A 19589-nucleotide genomic window follows, 5' to 3' on the forward strand; every position below is an offset into this window, starting at 1 on the left:
ACCACGCATCTCGTTTCCGGGGGCACTATGCTATACACCACGCATTTCAAATACAATGCCAGGAAGATGAAAGAGGTTGAATGTAAGTGGGAAAATTTGCCCCCACCCCCCAAAAAAAAATTAATAAATTACAGCCTCACTATAGCAGACACCTTCTCTGAACCGTGCTTCCCGTTTTGAAAAATGTCTCTCCGATGTGTTACCAGTTATTAGTCAAACTCGTGCTTTTAAAACAGAAGGCTGAACTATGGTGTTATAATAATAATTGATTCTGACAATGCCATGTTTTCTTCACCGTCGAGATTGTAAAAATGAAAAGCTTTTTACAGTGTTTTCAAATGAAAAAATGAAATCAAACTTTCCTTTTTTAGGCAGATGGAACCCCAAAGTCACCCAAAGAAGAATTTAGCAGTTCCACCATATAGAATATTTTTTCTTTTATTAAATACCGTAACACCACTGTGTAGTGCCACACATTTGATATTCATGTATGTGTTTAGTAGTACTGTAATTTTAAGTTAGATAGGGTGTAACCTGAATATTAGTTTATAAGTTCCTACTCTAAGTAGTAATTCATATATTCATGATTAATGTAGGGTTAGCTATTTTTACATGTATGTATCTCTGTATCGATGCAATGGGTGATGTAATTGTGGATGTTGAGCTATGGGAATTCCCCGTCTGGTGAATAACAGATGCGCCAACTTTTCTTGTCATTGGGCGCCGAGTTTAAACCTTAAACAGAATAATGATGAATATACAATTCTTTCTGTAACCTAGTTGTGAAATGTTTGCTAATGAAGCTGCTAGAACCCGAATATGTAAGATTAGCAGTCCAAAAGGCCTAAATAATGTCATTTGTGAGGATTTAAAGTCCCGTTTATCTTGGCCGTCACTAGATGGCATGAGCTGCTCTCAGATTCAAATTGAGATAGTGATAGAATCAGTATCTAAATTAAGGAATAAATCCCAAATTTTCCCCAATTCAATCAAAAGTCCTGGCGTCATGGGTACACTGCTAAATAAATTGTAAAGAGAATTGAAACCCACCATATTTCAAAAACACCACCTCATTTGATTTAGCAGTTGGCGTCGCTAGCGCCCGACGAGCTCACTCGAGCCTCAGATGTCGTATCTAATGGACGTTCGTTCAGGTGAGCCGTCCACATTTCTTCTTCCTCTCCCTCTTTTTCTTTGTTTAATCCTTACTTATTATGGACTATATGAAGTAATATTGTTGCGAGTTTAACGTAGTCACTCGAGCCCCAGATGTATCTAATGGACGTTCGTTCAGTCCCCAGACACCGGCGACGTCAAAGGGTGCACGAGGCCTTCTCGTGGTATTGCCCGTAGACTCTTACATACACACTTACACTACCCACGAATTATTTTACAAACCGAAAGTAGTTGATATGGAATTATTGATCCTATCAAGTGAACTTCTTTTTTTTTTGTAGATAAGGAATAGAAATTTAAAAGTGAAGTGATCTTATAACGGAAAGGTGAAATTCAAATTCATTAACCGTTCTCTTTCTTTAATATTAATATGTTAGAAAAATCAGGAGCGTGGAAGGGAACTTAGTGGTTGTGAGCAATAATGTGATATTTGAGTTGTACCTCGAGGCTAAACAAGCCCGAGTGATTGGGTATCCTTGGTGATTATATTTCTTTTTTTTTAATTATTCCTCGAGGCTAGACAAGCCCGAGAGATTGTGTATTTCTAGTGACTATATAGCATTGTTGATTATGAACTGTAAATAATACTGACTTGGTGTGGGATTCTAGAAAATTACATGAGGAGAATATATTATATGGGTGAAAGATGAACACAAATAATCATTCTTATTGGTTCGAGGCTATGCCAGCCCGAACAGACAATTCATGCCCGTAAAAAAATGTCCCTGTCTTGAGGCTATTGTTGAGCCCAAGAGTAACGGCCAAAAAGAAAGTAAAGTACAACAACTCCATGCCTCGCGTGTACCAAATTGTTTTCGTCTGGTAATAATGTTAGAGGAATGATCACCCAAAAGCCTTGGTAACATATACAATCTTCTCTCATACTAAAAAGGGTCATGTAATTAAAAATGTTTTGTGGGAATTAACAGAATTATTAAAGTAAAGTATATATCATTTTCTTTTCTTTATTAGTGTACCTAATCAAGGAAATTATGTCCTCAAGCCAAATTCACTCCCCTTCCAATTCAAGATTCCTTCGCTGAGGGAACGACGACCACCCGTGGTACTGACTAAATCTAAACTCGGCCAAAAACTACAAACGCTACCACAGTTCTTTCTTTTAAATATTTACCATCTACTATACTAAGTCGAGTACCACTTGCATTATCCATGGATGAGTTGATCAGTATCAACAACAGGTAAGAATATAAATATCACTATCATTACACTGGTGAATACCGGTGGGATAAAAATTCTTATCATCACAGTGGCAGTCTATAACATGTGTCAGAGAGCTGTCAAGTACTTCCATGCCCTTGAGAAAATGGAGAACGGGAAGAACACAAGCAAGATCCTCCTTGGTTCCCAAAACTCAAATATAACTGTAGTGGTCACTGGTCTGTCTCTCCCACAGTGTTGCCAGGTGCCAGCCCTAAAATATCTGTAGTTTCGGTCAGAAAATTTCTGTAGATTTAGGAAAATTTCTTTATACCAAAAGTGACCATCATGACAAGGAAATACACAAATAATGGTGATTACGAATGATAGGACTTTATAAACGCAAGATAATTTTAATATGCAAAACAAAATATGACACTTTGCCTGTGAATATCTTAATCATTACAAAATTTATGGAGCCAAAAAAAAAATCCAAATATTTCGTGACAAACCCATTATAATTTCAACGTATATATCTCAATCAATACACAATCTACGGACAAAAAATAAAAATCTGTAAACATAAAGTAGGTATTTTGTGACTAATAACCGTGATAATTTTAATGTATACCTCAGAATATAAATACCTGTGAGTCTCAATCAATAGAACAGCTAGGGAAACAAAAATTCAATCAGTAAATATATATTAGATATTTGGTGATTAATACCTTTGCAAGTACTATATGATAAAAATAAAAAATAAAGTTCTCTTTACTTTTCCACGTTTCAAAAAGACGACACTCGACTCTATTATTTTTTTTTTTTTTTCAATTCCTCTTCCGGTACTCATTATTCATATCAGTCACTACCTCGAGTCAAAGACTGTGTACTAATATTTAGTATATTTAGTCTCACATCGATTAAAACCACGATTCACGTGTATTTTGACCGTTTTCAATAATCCTGTCAGATTTCTGTAAATTTTTCTGTAGACTTCCAAAATTTCTGTAAATTTTGCCTAAAAATCTGTTTTTTCTGGATGAACATCAAAATATCTGTAGAAATACAGATATTTCTGTAGACCTGGCAATATTGCTCTTCCACGACTTAAACTATCTATAAGTTTACTGCTGTAATGCCGGTGATATGAATTACGTGCACGCTTTTGTGTATCTGATTTAGTGATTGCTGAATATCTTAAATACTTAGACTCGATTATGGCTACCTTGTTAATGGGTATATTATAGCTACTTCACTGTGTACAGGAATCGAACTAATATAACCGCTCCTTGTGTATCCGATATAAAACACGTTCGTATATCACGCTGGATCTTAACCTTTATTACAGTATAATCCACATCCTCAGGCAAGATGAACGTTAAACTACCACACAAAACAACTTATGAAAACACTGGTCTGCTGTGACTGTCTGTAATATTATAATTGTGGCTGCCCATTACAAGTACTATGTAAAACTTTTACAGAGAATACTTTTTTTAAAGTCTTAAAACATGCATTAAAATAGTAGACTATCACTGTTGTTTCGTTTGCAGTGCTGTGAAACAGTTTGCTGGCGATCTAAATATTTGAACTTTCTTTACATCCCGCCAGAGGAAGTATCCGTACATTTTGCTACTGAAGAATATTCACAGCCAAGACCATCCGTGGGTCTGTAATTGCGTCTTGCATGCCATATAATCATGACCCACGACATAGAAATACTCTAACATGCACATCGCAGTCACTGTTATTGGTATCATCATGACTGATTTGTTCTCAGGATTTCCATATGAATCAATCTTACAAGCATAATCTAAAAGAGATCCCGGCATCTTAAGTTTCTCCTGTGCTTTTACAGAACGCTTCATCAAAAAAAAGTTGGTGCACTGTGTTTTGAGTCTTGTGAAGCACTTGTGTGCTCCTCAAGACTTCGTCTCAGATTAAGAAGCTCATGGCTGAAGTCTGACACAAATTACGAGTCTAAGGCTTATTTAGTGATGGACGGGAATGTGAAGCAGAATTTTTTTCTGAAACCAAGGTTACGAAGGTGAGGGGAGGCTGATGGTGCCATGGTGGTGTAGGTGGTGAGGAACTGTCGGTATAGATCATGAAACTCCTGATGGCCATGATGCACCAGCGTGTGACACAGCGACCTGGTGAAAGCGGTGCCCAACTTGCTGACCTTGTGCCATGTCAGTTCTCCGCCACTGGAGTAAAGGCACAGTGTGTCACTCAGAGGTTCAACCACTCTGGTTCTCTGACCTGGCTGATCCTCTCTCTTTTCTTGTCTGTAGTTGTCACAGGAAAGGTCAAAGATGAATAATTTGGGTTTATTTCTCAACTGCACACACTGTGATTCCCTGAAGAAGTTACACATCCACTGTGTGTCCATTAGGTGGCCATCGGAGGTTAGAAAATGTTGGTCCTGAGTGCCATGACTGGCCACGATAAAGATGGCACAGTCATACTGACTCAGTCTGTCCATATTCCTGACTTGGGTCATCACCTGTTTGGTTTTTTCCGCCGTCAGGTCCCAGTGGACATGGCCAGTGTAGCCCATGTTGGCGAAGACTCTGGCCAGTCTGCGAGCTCCTGTGTGTGAACTGGGCAGGTGCAGGTCCGGCCGCATTTGGAAAGAGGAGTAACTCAGGATGGCCACATAGGCACTGTTCACCTTGTACACATCTCGCATCCGTTGTCTTTGTACAGCTACCTGTATAAACAATGAAATCATTATTTATGAGCATCTTGTATTATAAAAGTCATGGCACCGGCATTAACTCCTTTAGTTTTGATTTGTGGTTCTATAGCTATCTTTATTGATGAAAATAACACTTCAAATTTAATCCTTGCAATTTAGCTACATTACATCAATACCTTCGACAAAGACGCAGTATATTAGTCCGTTTTGTTTGTCCGTCTGTTTATCGTCAACAGTATGGAAAACTTGTGGATGAAATTCCACCCGATTGGGAAGAATGAGGACCCTTAGAGGAATAACTGTTCAAAGTTTGAGCGAAAAAAAAAAGTTAAACTTGGTGGAGGTATGCTTTCTGAGTGGTCTTGTCTCCGGTGTGTCTTGTAGGCAGAGCAGGATTGACGAAAGTATTAACATATTTTTGAGGATGTGCCTGTTATTACAGAGTCTCTATACCAAATGCATTTCATCAACTCTCTTTACATTTTGATGATAACAGGTAAAATACACATCACTTCTTTCATTCAGCAAACCACATCTCCCCAGTGCGGCATATGAATGATGTGAATCAATTTTCCAAGAGGATTAGCCACATTGCATCAGATAACCCTGTTAAAGTTCTGTTCTTTTTCATCCAGATACTCACTGGCACAGAGATACACTCATTGCAGGGTGCATATTCTACAAGTTCTGAGAGGACTTACCTGTGGAGTGAGTGGCGACTGCGTGATGCTGCCAAAGGCCATGACTTGATCTGCCTGGATGCAAGAGTTGCTTTTCTCAACCGCCTCCTTCTGTAACTGCAAATGTTCAAATGAACAGATTAATGACGACTATAAACAAGAAGAAAAGGAAATGGTAATATTAAAGTTTGCATCAAAGAACATTATTTATTAACTCCATCGGTAAGTCACGTCAGTTTTATTATTTCTTTTTACATCCAGACGATTTTATTCAGGTTTCGAGATATTTCTTTAAGCTGGAGGCGTTAGAAACAGTCGTCATTAATCCGTCCAGCACTACGACATTCTCCAAAGCTGAATAAAACTTTTGACAGTCAAGAATAAAATGAAAAATGACCACGGTAGGGAAGGGGTTAATGGCATCACTCTTGACAGCAGCGTGGCTTCATTGGTGTGATGTGTCAATGGGAGCGTGAGGTGGCAGGATGGTGTGGTGTGGGCACGTGAGGTGGCAGGATGCGGTGGTGTGGGCACGTGAGGTGGGAGGATGCTGTGATGTGGCCACGTGAGGTAGCAGGTTGGTGTGGTGTTGCCATATGAGGTGGCAGAATGGTGTGGTGTGGCCACGTGAGGTGGCAGGTTGGTGTGGTGTGGCCACGTGAGGTGGCAGGTTGGTGTGGTGTGGCCACGTGAGGTGGCAGGTTGGTGTGGTGTGGCCACGTGAGGTGGTAGGTTGGTGTGGTGTGGCCACGTGAGGTGGGAGGATGGTGTGGTGTGGCCACGTGAGGTGGCAGGATGGTGTGGCGTGGCCACGTGAGGTGGCAGGATGGTGTGGTGTGGCCACATGAGGTGGCAGGTTGGTGTGGTGTGGCCACGTGAGGTGGCAGGATGGTGTGGTGTGGCCACGTGAGTTGGTAGGATGGTGTGGTGTGGCCACATGAGTTGCTAGTAGTGGTTGTAGTTGTTCCCTAGGCAATCTGGCCGAACAACCCTGAGTCCCTAAGGAAGGTCACGGCCGAGACCGGGCTTTCCCACAGAGCTCTCAGGGAATGTATGTTGTGTTGTTGGCGTAGGTAATTGTGTGCAATGCAGTCTTCCGTAATGTGCTAAATAGTATGGGGTGCTGTGTTACATCATGGACAGGCATCAGCGAAGGAGTCATCCAGCCTCTTTTAGTAAATTTAAGAGGGCTGGATGATGCCCACATCTCAGCCTGGCCAGGTGGACTCTGTCCTCAAAAAGGAGATAGGATTCAGAAGGGTGGATGTCAGGGGGCCGTGCTTGCAGCTGTGTGTTGTCTTTAAGCAACTGAATGGAGCGGCGAGTGATTTGCGTATGGATATGCTTCTGGATGCTGGTCTGAGGCGGGCAAGAGAGGAGAGATGACAGCGTTTGTATATGATATCGTGTACTGGGTGTTGTTTTGATGTTCCTTGGTGTGTGTGGATGTGCTGCCATGTAGTGTAGTGGATGTTGTGGGTTTGTGGAGGCTGCAGTGAGAATTTGGGTGCCTCTTATGTCTAGGTGATCCTTGACTTTGAAGACTTTAGTTTCTTGATGCATTTGGTCTGTAGGTGTAGAAGTTGTGCGGCCTGTGATTATTTTTAGGGCCTTGTTCTGTATGGTCTGCAGAGTGTTATACTGTGTTTTAGAGAGGTTAGGAGCCCATGCAGGGCTTGCATAATTCATCACTGAACGTATATATTGTTTGTATACTGTGGTGGTGGTTTCTTTGTTGTGTCCAAATGTTGTATGGGCAAGTGACCTTCAGGCACTGAGTCTTGGTGTCATTTTATTTTTAATATTTGTGATGTGTTCTTTAAAAGACATTGATGTTTGTTACACCAAGGATTGTGTGTGTGTGTGTGTGTGTGTGTGTGTGTGTGTGTGTGTGTGTGTGTGTGTGTGTGTGTGTGTGTTGTAGGGGAGTGTTTTTTTATGGTGAGGCGTGGAATGTGATTGTGTTCTGTTGTCCAGTTTGTGAGAAGGGTCACGGTAGATTTGGCTGGGGCTATTTTGAGCCTGTTTGCGGTGAACCATTCGTGCAGTGTGTTGAGGTAAGGTTGGAGGATGTGTGCAGCTGTGTTTGCATTTTGGTGCGTACATGTAAGTGTTATGTTATCTGCTAGGAAGCTGTGTATCTGTGGTGTGTGGGGTGTGGGTATGTTGTGCATGTTTAGTTTAGAGAGTGTAGGGGACAAAACAGATCCTTGAGGGACGCCATTTGTTAAGTTTCTGATGTTCGAGGACTGACCTGCAAATGTTACATGTGCACATCTGCCTGCTAAGTAGTTTGCCAGCCATCTTTTTGTGTTATTGTGCAGGTTTGTATTGAATATTTTATTTATGAAATTGTGACGGGGGATGGCATCAAAAGCTTTGCAAATGTCTAGTGTGATTAGGAGTGTTCTGTGTGGTGGCCTAGCTGAATTCATACCATCAAAAACTCTCTGGGTAAGATCTGTAAGAAGGGTGTTTGTGGAGTGTAGTGGCTTAAAGCCATGTTGTGATTGGGCTAGGGGGCTGTGTGGTGTAACTAGTTGTAGTACCAGTCATTCAGTGACTTTAGAGGGGGTGCAGAGGAGTATGATGGGACGGTGTGAGGAGGGTAACGTGGGATCCTTGTTGAGTTTAGGGATAGTGATGATAATGCCATGTTTCCAGATGCTGGGTATTATGTTGTGTGAGTAGCTCTAGTTTGATATGTTGGTTAGTGCTTGTATGCCTTATGACCCAAGGTGTTTAATGTGAATGTTGCTTATGTTGTCTGGTCCACAGGCAGATGAGTGCTTAAGGTTGCTGATGATGTGCTTCGTCTGGTTCTAAGTGGAATGTGCGAAGTCTGGGTCTGTGGGGAACTGTCTCTTACGTCGGATGATACGTCGGTCGTCACGATGGAGGTTTAGATGGCTGACATGTGAAAAGTGATTGATGACAGAGTTTGCTTGTTGTTTGATTGAAGGTATGGTGTCTGTTGCTGTGATGGCAGCGTGTGATTGTGTAGTGTTGTTGCTGGAGAGTGTGACGCTGTTTAGTGTTTTGTAGAGTTTGCTGGTGTTTCTTTTGTGGTCAAGTATTTGGAGATAACTATTCCAATTTAGTGTTTACTGTTCTGATATTTTATTGTTTATTTCAGTGTTGAGTTCTTGTATTTGTTGTGCGGTGTCTTGTGTATGGGGTGTTGGGAAGTATCGTAGTGTGTTCCGTTGACTGATGGGGCCTTGAATTTCTGGTGTGAAGTTGGGGTTGTGTCTCTTTCTGTTGCCTCTAGGGATGTGTCTTTTGTCTTCGGTTTGTATAGTTGTATTGAAAGTGTGGCAGCGGTGTTGATGTTTGTGATGGGTGTACTGTTTAATGTTTCGAAATGTTGTTCTGTTTCAGTTGTGGAGGCCTCCCAGTTGGCTCTCTTTTAATTAGTGTATGTGTGTCTGAGGCCAGCTGGGGCGATTCTGGTTTTGGTAGTGATGATGATTGGGAGGTGGTCAGATCCAAGAGTTTTGACCACTCTCCAGGATGTTGTGGGGGCGAGGTTTGAAGAGCTAAAGTTGATGTCTGGGGATGATGGGAGGAAGAGGGTTTGGCGTGGGATATTGGTATGTTGATGGAGATTATTCAGTATGAAAAGATGATCTGTTTGGGACTGTAGTACCAGCTCTCTGTCTGTGTCAGGGTTGTTTACATGCCAGGCCGACGCCTTGGCGTTGAAATCACCAACCAGGATGATGTTGGGTATGTCAGTGGTGTGATGTATTGTGGAGAGTAATTGTGTGGTACTGTGGGGGACGACTGGAGGGGAATGTATGTGTTGGCGATTGTTATATGTGAGTTGGTACGACGGTGTGGTGTGGCCACATGAGTTGGTAGGATGGTGTGGTGTAGTTTGGTGTGGCCACGTACGTTGGTAGGATGATGTCGAGTAGTGTGGCCATGAGTTGGTAGGATGGTGTGGTGTGGTTTTGCCACATGATATGGTACGGTGGTGTGGTGTAATGTGGTGTGGTATCGCCACATGGGTTGGTTGGATGATGTACTGCAATATGGTGTGGCCACATGAGTTATTGGAATGGGATTGTGCGCATCTAGCAGTGACCACCTGAGGTGGTAGGATGTTGTGGTGTGGCAGTGACAACATGTGGGAGGATGGTGTAGTGTGGCAGTGACAAAATTTTGTGGTAGGATGGTGCGGTGTGGCAGTGGCTACATACTGTGGTAGCATGGTGTGCTGTGGCAGTGACATGTTGTGGGAGGATGGTGTGGTGTGGTAGTGACATGTTGTGGGAGGATGGTGTGGTGTGGCAGTGACATGTTGTGGTAGGATGGTGTGGTGTGGCAGTGACTACATTTTGTGGTAACATGGTGCGGTGTGGCAGTGGCTACATACTGTGGTCCCATGGTGTGGTGTGGTAGTTAAAACAAACTGTGGTAGTATGGTGTGGTGTGGCAGTGTCTACGTATTCTGGTAGCATAGTGTGGTGTGGCAGTTATAACAAACTGTGGCAGTATATATGGTGTTGTGTGGCAGTGACTTCACACTGTGGTAGTATGGTGTGATGTGGCAGTGTCTACATATTCTGGTTGCATGGTGTGATGTGGCAGTTACAACAAACTGTGGTAGCATAGTGTGGTGTGAGAGCGGCGACATATTGTGGTAGCATGGTGTGGTGTGGTAGTTATAACAAACTGTGGTAGTATATATGGTATGGTGTGGCAGTGACATGTAGCAAGGTAGTTTGATGTGGTAGTGACATCATTAGATGGCTGGATGGTGTGGTGTGGCAGTGGCAACATGTGGTACCATGGTGTTGTGTGGCAGGGGCAGCATTAGGTGGTTGGATGGTGTGATGTGGCAGTTACACCATGTGGTAACCTGGTGTGGTGCAGCAGTGGCACATGACGTGGTTGGATGGTGTTGCGTGTCAGTGAGAACATGTTGTCGTGCGATGATGTGATGTGATAAAGGCAGGATTTGGTGGTAGGATGGTGTGGTGTGGCAGTGGCAATATGTTGAGGTAAACTGGTGTGGTGTGGCAGTGGCAATATGTTGCGGAAAGATGGTGTGCTGTGGCAATAGCAATGCTCGTATTTTGTGGTTGGATGGTGTGGTATGGCAAAGGCAACATTAGGTATTGATGTGGTGTGACAGTGACACCTCATGGTAGGATGATTTGATGTGGCAAAGGCAACCTTAGGTGGTAGGATGGTGTGGTGTGGTAATGACAATACTCGTTTATAATAGTGGGATGGTGTCGTATGCCAAAGGCAACACTAGGTGTTGGTGTGGTGTGACAGTGACATCTTGTGGTAGGATGATCTCATGTGGCAACGACAACATTTGTTGGTAGGATGGTGTGGTGTAGCAGTGGCAACATGTTGGGGTAGTATCCGTATGATATGGTGTGGTAGTAGTAACACGAAATGGTAGGATGGTGTGGTGTGGGAAAGGCAACATCTTGTGGTAGTATGGTATGGTGTGGCAGTGGCAACATGGAGTGGTAGGATGGCGCGATATGGCAAAGGCAGTGTCTTCTGGCAGAGGTGGTAGTGTGACATGGTATGGTGTGGCAGTGGCAACATGAAGTGGTAGGATGGTGTGAAGTGGGAAAGGCAACATCTTGTGGTAGAGGTGGTATTGTGGTATGGTATGGTGTGGCAGTGGCAACATGAAGTGATAGGATAGTTTGATATGGCAAAGGCAAAATCTTGTGGTAGAGGTGGTAGTATGGTATGGTATGGTGTGGCAGTGGCAACATGAAGTGGTAGGATGGTTTGATATGGCAAAGGCAAAATCTTGTGGTAGAGGTGGTAGTGTGGTATGGTATGGTGTGGCAGTGGCAACATGAAGTGGTAGGATGGTGTGAAGTGGGAAAGGCAACATCTTGTGGTAGAGGTGGTATTGTGGTATGGTATGATGTGGCAGAGGCAACATGAAGTGGTAGGATGGTGTGGTGTGGCAAAGGCAAAATCTTGTGGTAGAGATGGTAGTGTGGTATGATATGGTGTGGCAGTAGCAACATGAGGTGCTACAATAGTGTGATGCTGCTGTGTTGAGACACACCTTGTGCATCAAACGAAGGATGTGGTTGTGGTGGAGTGTGGTGGCCAAATGGCGGGCGGTGGTGACCTGCAGCTCCCTCATCAATGTCCCGCCCACCACCCGCCCACCATCCATGTCGGGGTCACCACCCACGCTCAGCAACGACCGGGTGCGTTTGAGATCACCTTCCAGCACAGCCTCAAACAGCGGCTTCACCAGCTGCAGCACCAAGAACACCAGGTCACTTACAGTAGGTACTTCACTTAACCAATACAGCAGGTTACCCCAGTACTTCACTAGGCACACACAGCAGGTCATTTCAGTACTGTACGCCACGTAAAATCAGCAATTACACATACTGCAGGTTATGTCAGTACGTAACTTGATTCAAACACCAAGTCATCACAATGCCTTACCTAATGAAGAGCGCACAACCTCAGTACTTCAGTTAGCCTATGCATTTCACTGTACTAAATCACATGGCACATACTCGTCCATTACTTCATTTACCTCATGCAGCACAATTACAGTTTAACAGAGCTAAAGCTTAGTATTCACCTAACCACAATACAATACAGAATACACACACACACACACACACACATATATATATATATATATATATATATATATATATATATATATATATATATATATATATATATATATATATATATATATATATATTAGATATGGAGATGAATCTCGTTCATAAAATAATACGTGTGCCAGGAAAGAGGTGGACTAATGAAAGTAGATGCAATTGTATCAGATGACGTACGAGGGACAAGAGTTTGAATGTAGGTCTTAATACATGACGTAGCCAGTGATGCAGATGTTGTCTGCTGAGTATGTACATGTGGAAGATTGTCTATCATGTCACGTACCCAGTGGTGGTAGGTGTTGCCGGCTGGGTGGATATGAGTGGATGATACGAGTAGTGTATGATGTGACGTGCCCAGTGGTGGTAGGTGTTGCCGGCTGGGTGGATATGAGTGGATGATAGTGTATGGTGTCACATACCCAGTTATGGTAGGTGTTGCCGGCTGGGTGGATATGAGTGGATGATAGTGTATGATGTCACGTACCCAGTGGTGGTAGGTGTTGCCGGCTGGGTCACGGGCCAAGGGGTCATTGTGGGGGTCGGCCAGCAGGACCCTCAGGACTTGTGTGTGGCCCCTCATGGCCGCCAGGTGGGCCGGGGTCAGGCCCGCCTTGTTTACGAGGTTGGGACTCAGCACCTGCAGCAGCCACTCCACTACCTCTGGCTGGTTGTTGGCTGCTGCCACATGTAGCAGTGTGCAGCCACTGCTGCCCCGGGTCACTGCCGGCCCTGTGTCCTGAACCAGCTGAGCCACCCTCTGCACATCACCTGCCTCCACTGATGCCCACAGTTCCACCTGAGTTATCATCAACACTCTCACTAGGCAACTCTCAATACCCCAGGATCTTCATTATAATTGTGTATATAAAATAACATTATTAAGACATTATGTAATGTAGTTGTTCCCAATACCTTGTGCTGTATGCTGCCGTGAGAGGCCTGGCCGGGGACTCGCAGCTGTGGTTTTGTGGCTTTTGCTCGAGTTCTTATCCAGGATTTGCAAGACACAGCCGAATGTGTTGTTTCGCTCACCCTCATCCTTTTGGGGGAGCTCCTAGTGGACACCCCCCTAAAGGCGGGGCTCTTCCTCTTCCTCTTGGTGGAACTGGAACTGTTTGGAAGGACTGGACTGGAACAGATTGTTGAGAATGGACTGGGACAAGATTGTGGTATTGGACCTGGACCGCCTCGTGCCACTGGACTGGGACTGGCCGTTGGGACTGGATTGGGACTGACCAATGGGATTGGACTGGGACTAGATGATGCTACTGGACTACGACTGGCTGGTAGGACTGAACTGAAAGTGGCTGGTGGGAGTGGACTGGGACTGGCTGGTAGTACTGGGCTGGGACTGGCTGGTGGGACTGGGCTGGGACTGGCTGGTGGGACTGGGCTGGGACTGGCTGGTGGGACTAGGCTGGGACTGGCTGGTGGGACTGGGGTGGGACTGGCTGGTGGGACTGGGGTGGGACTGGCTGGTGGGACTGGGCTGGGACTGGCTGGTGGGACTGGGCTGGGACTGGCTGGTGGGACTGGGCTGGGACTGGCTGGTGGGACTGGGCTGGGACTGGCTGGTGGGACTGGGCTGGGACTGGCTGGTGGGACTGGGCTGGGACTGGCTGGTGGGACTGGGCTGGGACTGGCTGGTGGGACTGGGCTGGGACTGGCTGGTGGGACTGGGCTGGGACTGGCTGGTGGGACTGGGCTGGGACTGGCTGGTGGGACTGGGCTGGGACTGGCTGGTAGTACTGGACTGGGACTGGCTGGTAGTACTGGGCTGGGACTGGCTGGTAGTACTGGACTGGGACTGGCTGGTAGTACTGGGCTGGGACTGGCTGGTAGTACTGGGCTGGGACTGGCTGGTAGTACTGGGCTGGGACTGGCTGGTAGTACTGGACTGGGACTGGCTGGTAGTACTGGGCTGGGACTGGCTGGTAGTACTGGACTGGGACTGGCTGGTAGTACTGGGGTGGGACTGGCTGGCAGTACTGGGCTGGGACTGGCTGGATCATCCTCGTTCATTACAATGTCGTTCTCATGGGTCTCTTTATTTTCACCAACCTGAGGACAAAGAAGTTGACATTAACTAAAAGCATTTTTTTCCTGGACAAGAAGTAAAAAAGAAAAACACAAAATTATGGCTACTGTTACTTTGCATTAAATAATGACTTCATTTGACACAATCAGAAAAATTCTTACCATAGCTAATGTGTCACTCATTAGCTCCACCTTCCCCAACACATCCATCAGCTTTTGCAGCGCTGACCGAGGATTTTGTCTGGAGTAAATAAATAATGATGTTCGCTTAATCCAGCTTTGTTAATTGCAATAATAGTTATCACCAAACATCTGCACAATGAACTGTATTATTTGAGGCAAACTGAGTCATTGCGTATGCCATCAATTTGAAAATTTGTGTAAGTTTTCAGAAAAAAAACTAAGAACAGGAATAAATGTAGCGTCGTGAAGAAGACGAGGTGAAATTACTTATGGCCATATTCCAAGATTATTTATGGAATTTGTTCGAGCTTCTGTAGTAAAAGATACTGGATTTAAAATAATAACATAAAAACACGTTTTTTTTTTTTTTCATTAAATTAGTTATTGTGTTGAGAACTCACTGATGCAGCTGAGAGAGTGTGTGAGTGAAGTGAGAGGGGAGGTGCTTGAGTAGAGGCCGTGGATTGAGGAGGCCCACGTCTGCCAGAGCCCAGCAAGCATAACTGCTGATGTGGGGGTCTCTGTGGGACACGAGGTGGGCCAGTGGGGCCAAGCAGGAGGCCAGCTGGTTGAAGTCTGGCTCAGGAGGTCCAGTGCGACACAGATTGCGCACGGCCCATGTTGCTGTCCGCACCAACACAGGCCAGTCTTCCTTTAATGCCCTGAAACACAACATTTTCTCACTATTTCCACAGATTAATATACGCAAGTCATAAATCGTTCAATAAATGGCTTTAAGAAGCGGAGAGGATGTCACTGTAATGTATGACACAAAGTGAGCAGGTTATTCATAAGTTCAAATAATTCTATGTTTCACCAATATGAAAATGTGATGTAGTATACAGACTTACTGAATTAATAATAATAGCATTGCATGTCTGATATAATATTTATAAACTAGTTAAATTTAAAGCATCAGTTCTACAAAGAAATGCGCATCGAAGATCTGCTGACTATGAATGAGCAAATTAATTGAGAATCGCTTGCAGAAAATTATAAGAAAGATGGCACCTGCCTAGTTTGTTTACAAAAATCATAAAAACACCTGAACTTAAACCTATTACTGCTGTTATAGGGTAATATGTGTGTTGAGTAGACTCACTGGAGGAGGTGGGTGAGGGCACTGTGAGCCAGCACCAGGTTTCTCGCGGTCGAGCTAGAGCCAGAAATGTTGACGATGGCCCAGACAGCGGAGAGCCGCACACTGGCAGACTGTGAGGCCACGAGGCGGACCAGGACGGGGAGCGCCCCGGCATCCAGCACCGCCTGGGTGTGACTCGGGCACCCGGCTGCCACGTTACACAACACCCACGCTGACTCGTTCTGCACAAACAACAAAAACATTGGTCAGAACAGGATTCAAAGTAAGTCGATATATCTTATTATTTATTTCAGAAGAGTATATCAATGCAACAGTTTTATTCCCATGATAGGTTAAGTCTTCAGGTAAAAAAAAAAAAAAAAATCTTGCGTTCATTACCTAATCATAGGGAAAACGGACACCAAAAATTTCTCAAACTACTGTAAGTCTTAGACATAATTTACCTTTTGTGTAATGCATTTCCCAAGTTTCTTCCTAACTGATTTATATGGGTAATATAATTTACTGTAGGTCTAATTTTCCTTAACCTTCGTTATGTAGGGAGCAAGAAGAGAGTGGATGAGGAATTTGAAAGGAATTTCAGTGTAATGTGGAAGGTATGTAAGAAAATGTTCTGGAACGAAGTAAAGAGAGTTAGGCAGGGTGCCAAAGAAGTCAGTTGGGGAGTGAAATATAAAAATGGTAGATTACTGGTGGAGAAGGGAGAAAAAGTGAGCAGATGGAGAGAACACTTTAAAGAACTGTTGAACATAGAGAATGAAAGTAATGCGAGTGTAAGAGGCTGGGGAATGGCTGGGAGACAGAGGGATGTGAGAAGAGAGGAAGAAATCAGTAGGATGGAAGTTGTGGAAGCAATGAAGAAAATTAAAACGGGGAGAGCCCCAGGAATTGACGGAGTGTGTGGTGAAATGGTGAAGCATGGGGGGAAAGATAGTAGTAGAATGGATATGGAAGATGTGCAGATTGGACTGGGAGGAAGGCAGAGTCCCAGAGGATTGGAAGTCACGTATAATTATTCCCCTGTACAAAGGGATAGGGGAAACAAAAGTATGTGGTAATCATGGGAGAATTTGTCTTCTCAGTGTGAAAAGGAAAGTATGGGGTAGGATACTTATTGACAGAGTTAGAGAAATAACAGAGGAATTAGTTGTAGAAGAACAGGGAGGTTTTAGGAAGTGAAGAGATTCTGTAGATCAAATATTCATTCTTAGATCTTTAGTGGAAAAGTTTCTCGAGAAGGGTAAGAAGCTATATGCGGCCTTCATGGATTTGGAGAAAGCATATGACAGGGTGGATAGACAAGGATTGTGGAAAGTGTTAAGAATATATGGAGTAGATGGGAAGTTACTGAATGCCGTGAAGAGTATGTATGAGGGCGCTAAAGCTGCAATCCATGTGGACAGTGAACTGAGTGAGTTCTTCTATTTGAGGGTTGGATTGAAACGCGGATGTGTCATGTCTCCATGGTTGTTCAGTCTGTATATGGATGGGGTTATAAAAGAGATACAAGGTAGGGGAGTGGATGTTGGAGTGGCCCTAGTGAGAGAGGGCAGTGTTTGGAAACTCCCTGTATTGTTGTTTGCAGATGATGCTGTGTTGTTAAGTGAAGCCAAGGGGGAGCTGCAGGGCTTGGTGGATGAGTTTGGAGGAGTGTGTAAAAAACGGAAACTAAAGGTGAATGTACGGAAGAGTAAAGTTATGGTCTTAGAAAGAAATGAAGTCAGTAAATGTACAGTGAGTTGGAAGAGGAGGAAATGCAAAATGTGAGTGCGTTTAAGTACGTGGGTAGTATGATGAGTAAGGATGGAAATTTAGAGGGTAAAGTGCTTGAAAGGGTACAACAAGGAAGAAAGGTTGCTGGTTCTTTGAAAGCAGTGATAAGAAACAGGGAAGTGAGCATGGAAGTGAAAAATTTATGACATGACAGTATTATGATACCAACTCTAACGTATGGAAGTGAAGCTTGGACCCTGTTGGAGGGACAGAAGTCAAGAGTGAGAGCAGTGGAAATGAGTTATTTGAGAGGAGCATGTGGAGTCACATGGAGAGACAGATTGACAAATGAGGAAGTGGAGGAGCGTTGTGGTGTGGATGTGGATGTGATAGGAAGCGTAAGGAGAAACACACGGAGGTGGTTTGGCCGTGTGGAGAGGATGGAGAGTGAGAGACTTACGAGGAGAATGTATGTGAGTGAGGTGGATGAGGGGAGAGGGAGGGGGAGGCCAAGGATGAGATGGAGAGATGGAATGAAGTATATGAGAGAGGGGGTGTGAGCCGCGAGCAGGGCAGTGAAATGGCAGGGGACAGGGCGACATGGAGGCGATTTGTTTGCGGCCACCCCTTACGGGATTAAGGTGTCTGGCAATAGATAGATAGATAAACGTTAGGTATGACCGAGTCTTGTATTCAGGATTATGAATTACCCCTAAAATCATAAAGTGCTTGTCACACTTCCTGGAATGCAGAGTGTGATAGAACGCTGCTATAAATGGCTGATTTCAAGAAGTTGTCAGAAGCAAGATCCTAACACTGTGTTTATGACTATGACTGAGGCCAGTCTGTAAGCAGAGAGATATTGCTAACATACCTCCACACACTGGTCATATCCAAGTAACAGAAGTGTGAGTCATTGTATCACAACTAGGGGAGAAGATGGGTGTTAATAAAAGAGCTTTATAAACCTGTCAGATGTATGGAAAGAAAGTGAAAGCAGTGGTGCTAAACTGATAGAAAGGATGGGTCATTGCACGTCAGCTACTGGGGAGGATGAGTGAACACTGCTTCCCAGCTAGTGGAAAGGGTGAGTGAGCACTGCACCTCAGCTGCTGGGGAGAATGAGTGAACACTGCTCCTCAGCTAGAGGAAAGGATGGGTGAGCATTGCACCTCAACTGGTGGAAAGGACGGTTGCTGCTACCAATAGTACACACACACTCACGCGGTGTAGGTAAAAGCATCATGAGGCTGGCACCATTGGAAATGGACAAGTCACCTGCAGTTCACTGTCGTCGTCTTGTTGCAGAAATGCCACAAGCTTGCCCAAACAACCACCTCGAATCACTGCTTCGGCATTGTTGTTGTTGTGTGTCTCGCAGGACACCAATCGGCGTAACTTTCGCACCGAGGCCCCCAGATCTCCTGCGGTGCCCCCCAGCAGATCCTGCACCAGCCCCGCCTCCATTCCACACCCATCTTTGTCTCTGACCTGGGGCCTCTCCTCACCTTCACACACCTGAGGACAGACAGCATAGTGTTACATCACCAGTGGCCGAGTCCACAAAGTGTGAGTCAACGTGTGGACAAGAATACCTCCAGATCACACACAGCAACAGTATGGCTAGACAGGTTTATAATTCAGTGTTTGTTTCAACTGACCTGTGTGCTGGACACCGTTGCTTCGTTCACCATCACTGCCACCTCCACTTATATCATCACCTCGCTCTGTCAGGGAACAAGCTTATTAACATTACCGATTTAGTTAAATCAATATTTTTTAACATGAATCAGTCATTTCTTTCAGCATATCCTGACGACAAACAACTGATAATCTCAGAAACATAACGAAACTCCGCAGCATTATATAAACAGTACTTTGTATGTGGATTATTATTTGATACTAAAATAAACCGAATACACTGTCTCCATTACAACCACCCTTATAATGAAAGCTATAGAAAAATGTGTTATTGGCTTGTGAAACAAAATGCTGCACTAAACAATATAATTGTCTTCTCTGCTACACCAATTTTAACTGATATTCATACCGAGTGGAAAAGTAGGCAGTTTTTGCTGCAGCAACAAGTTTACTTGTAACTCACAATTACGTACAGATGGATGAAGAGTGCAACGCAACTGAAACTTGGTGTGTTGAAGAATATCCAAGTTGAGATTCCTCGAGTTAGTGAGGCTGTGGCA

At 44.2% G+C, this 19589-nt stretch overlaps 2 protein-coding genes across 2 annotated transcripts; both read right to left on the bottom strand.

Moving 5' to 3' along the window:
* Window positions 1-2496: 2496 nt before the first annotated feature.
* Window positions 2497-13584, bottom strand: LOC145403715 (uncharacterized). The gene is made up of 5 exons (XM_080275397.1): window positions 13266-13584; window positions 12838-13149; window positions 11771-11968; window positions 5737-5832; window positions 2497-5047 (listed from the first exon to the last, which is right to left on the bottom strand). Exons 1-5 carry the CDS (start codon window positions 13389-13391, stop codon window positions 4322-4324), a joined length of 1458 nt encoding a protein of 485 aa, XP_080131523.1. The 5' UTR covers window positions 13392-13584; the 3' UTR covers window positions 2497-4321.
* Window positions 13585-14374: 790 nt separating this feature from the next.
* LOC145403716 (uncharacterized) lies at window positions 14375-19082 on the bottom strand. The gene is made up of 5 exons (XM_080275398.1): window positions 19050-19082; window positions 18667-18906; window positions 15676-15896; window positions 14975-15235; window positions 14375-14414 (listed from the first exon to the last, which is right to left on the bottom strand). Exons 1-5 carry the CDS (start codon window positions 19080-19082, stop codon window positions 14375-14377), a joined length of 795 nt encoding a protein of 264 aa, XP_080131524.1.
* Window positions 19083-19589: the final 507 nt, after the last annotated feature.

This window comes from Coenobita brevimanus, chromosome 61 (assembly GCF_032717465.1).
Source record: "Coenobita brevimanus isolate Jiangsu-jjx chromosome 61, ASM3271746v2, whole genome shotgun sequence".
NCBI classification, from domain to species: Eukaryota; Metazoa; Arthropoda; class Malacostraca; order Decapoda; family Coenobitidae; genus Coenobita; species Coenobita brevimanus.

What these genes read in the sequence shown, in the direction of transcription:
- LOC145403715 (XM_080275397.1), bottom strand. Translation starts at nt 13,391, where the DNA reads ATGAGGGTGAGCGAAACAACACATTCGGCTGTGTCTTGCAAATCCTGG. An exon ending in ACGGCAGCATACAGCACAAG is followed by an intron (nt 13,150 to 13,265) that starts GTATTGGGAACA and finishes ATGATAACTCAG; the next exon opens with GTGGAACTGTGGGCATCAGT. An exon ending in TCCTTCGTTTGATGCACAAG is followed by an intron (nt 5,833 to 11,770) that starts GTGTGTCTCAAC and finishes GAACATTTGCAG; the next exon opens with TTACAGAAGGAGGCGGTTGA.
- LOC145403716 (XM_080275398.1), bottom strand. Translation starts at nt 19,082, where the DNA reads ATGGTGAACGAAGCAACGGTGTCCAGCACACAG. An exon ending in CAACGGTGTCCAGCACACAG is followed by an intron (nt 18,907 to 19,049) that starts GTCAGTTGAAAC and finishes GTCTGTCCTCAG; the next exon opens with GTGTGTGAAGGTGAGGAGAG. An exon ending in GCCCTCACCCACCTCCTCCA is followed by an intron (nt 15,236 to 15,675) that starts GTGAGTCTACTC and finishes GTTGTGTTTCAG; the next exon opens with GGCATTAAAGGAAGACTGGC.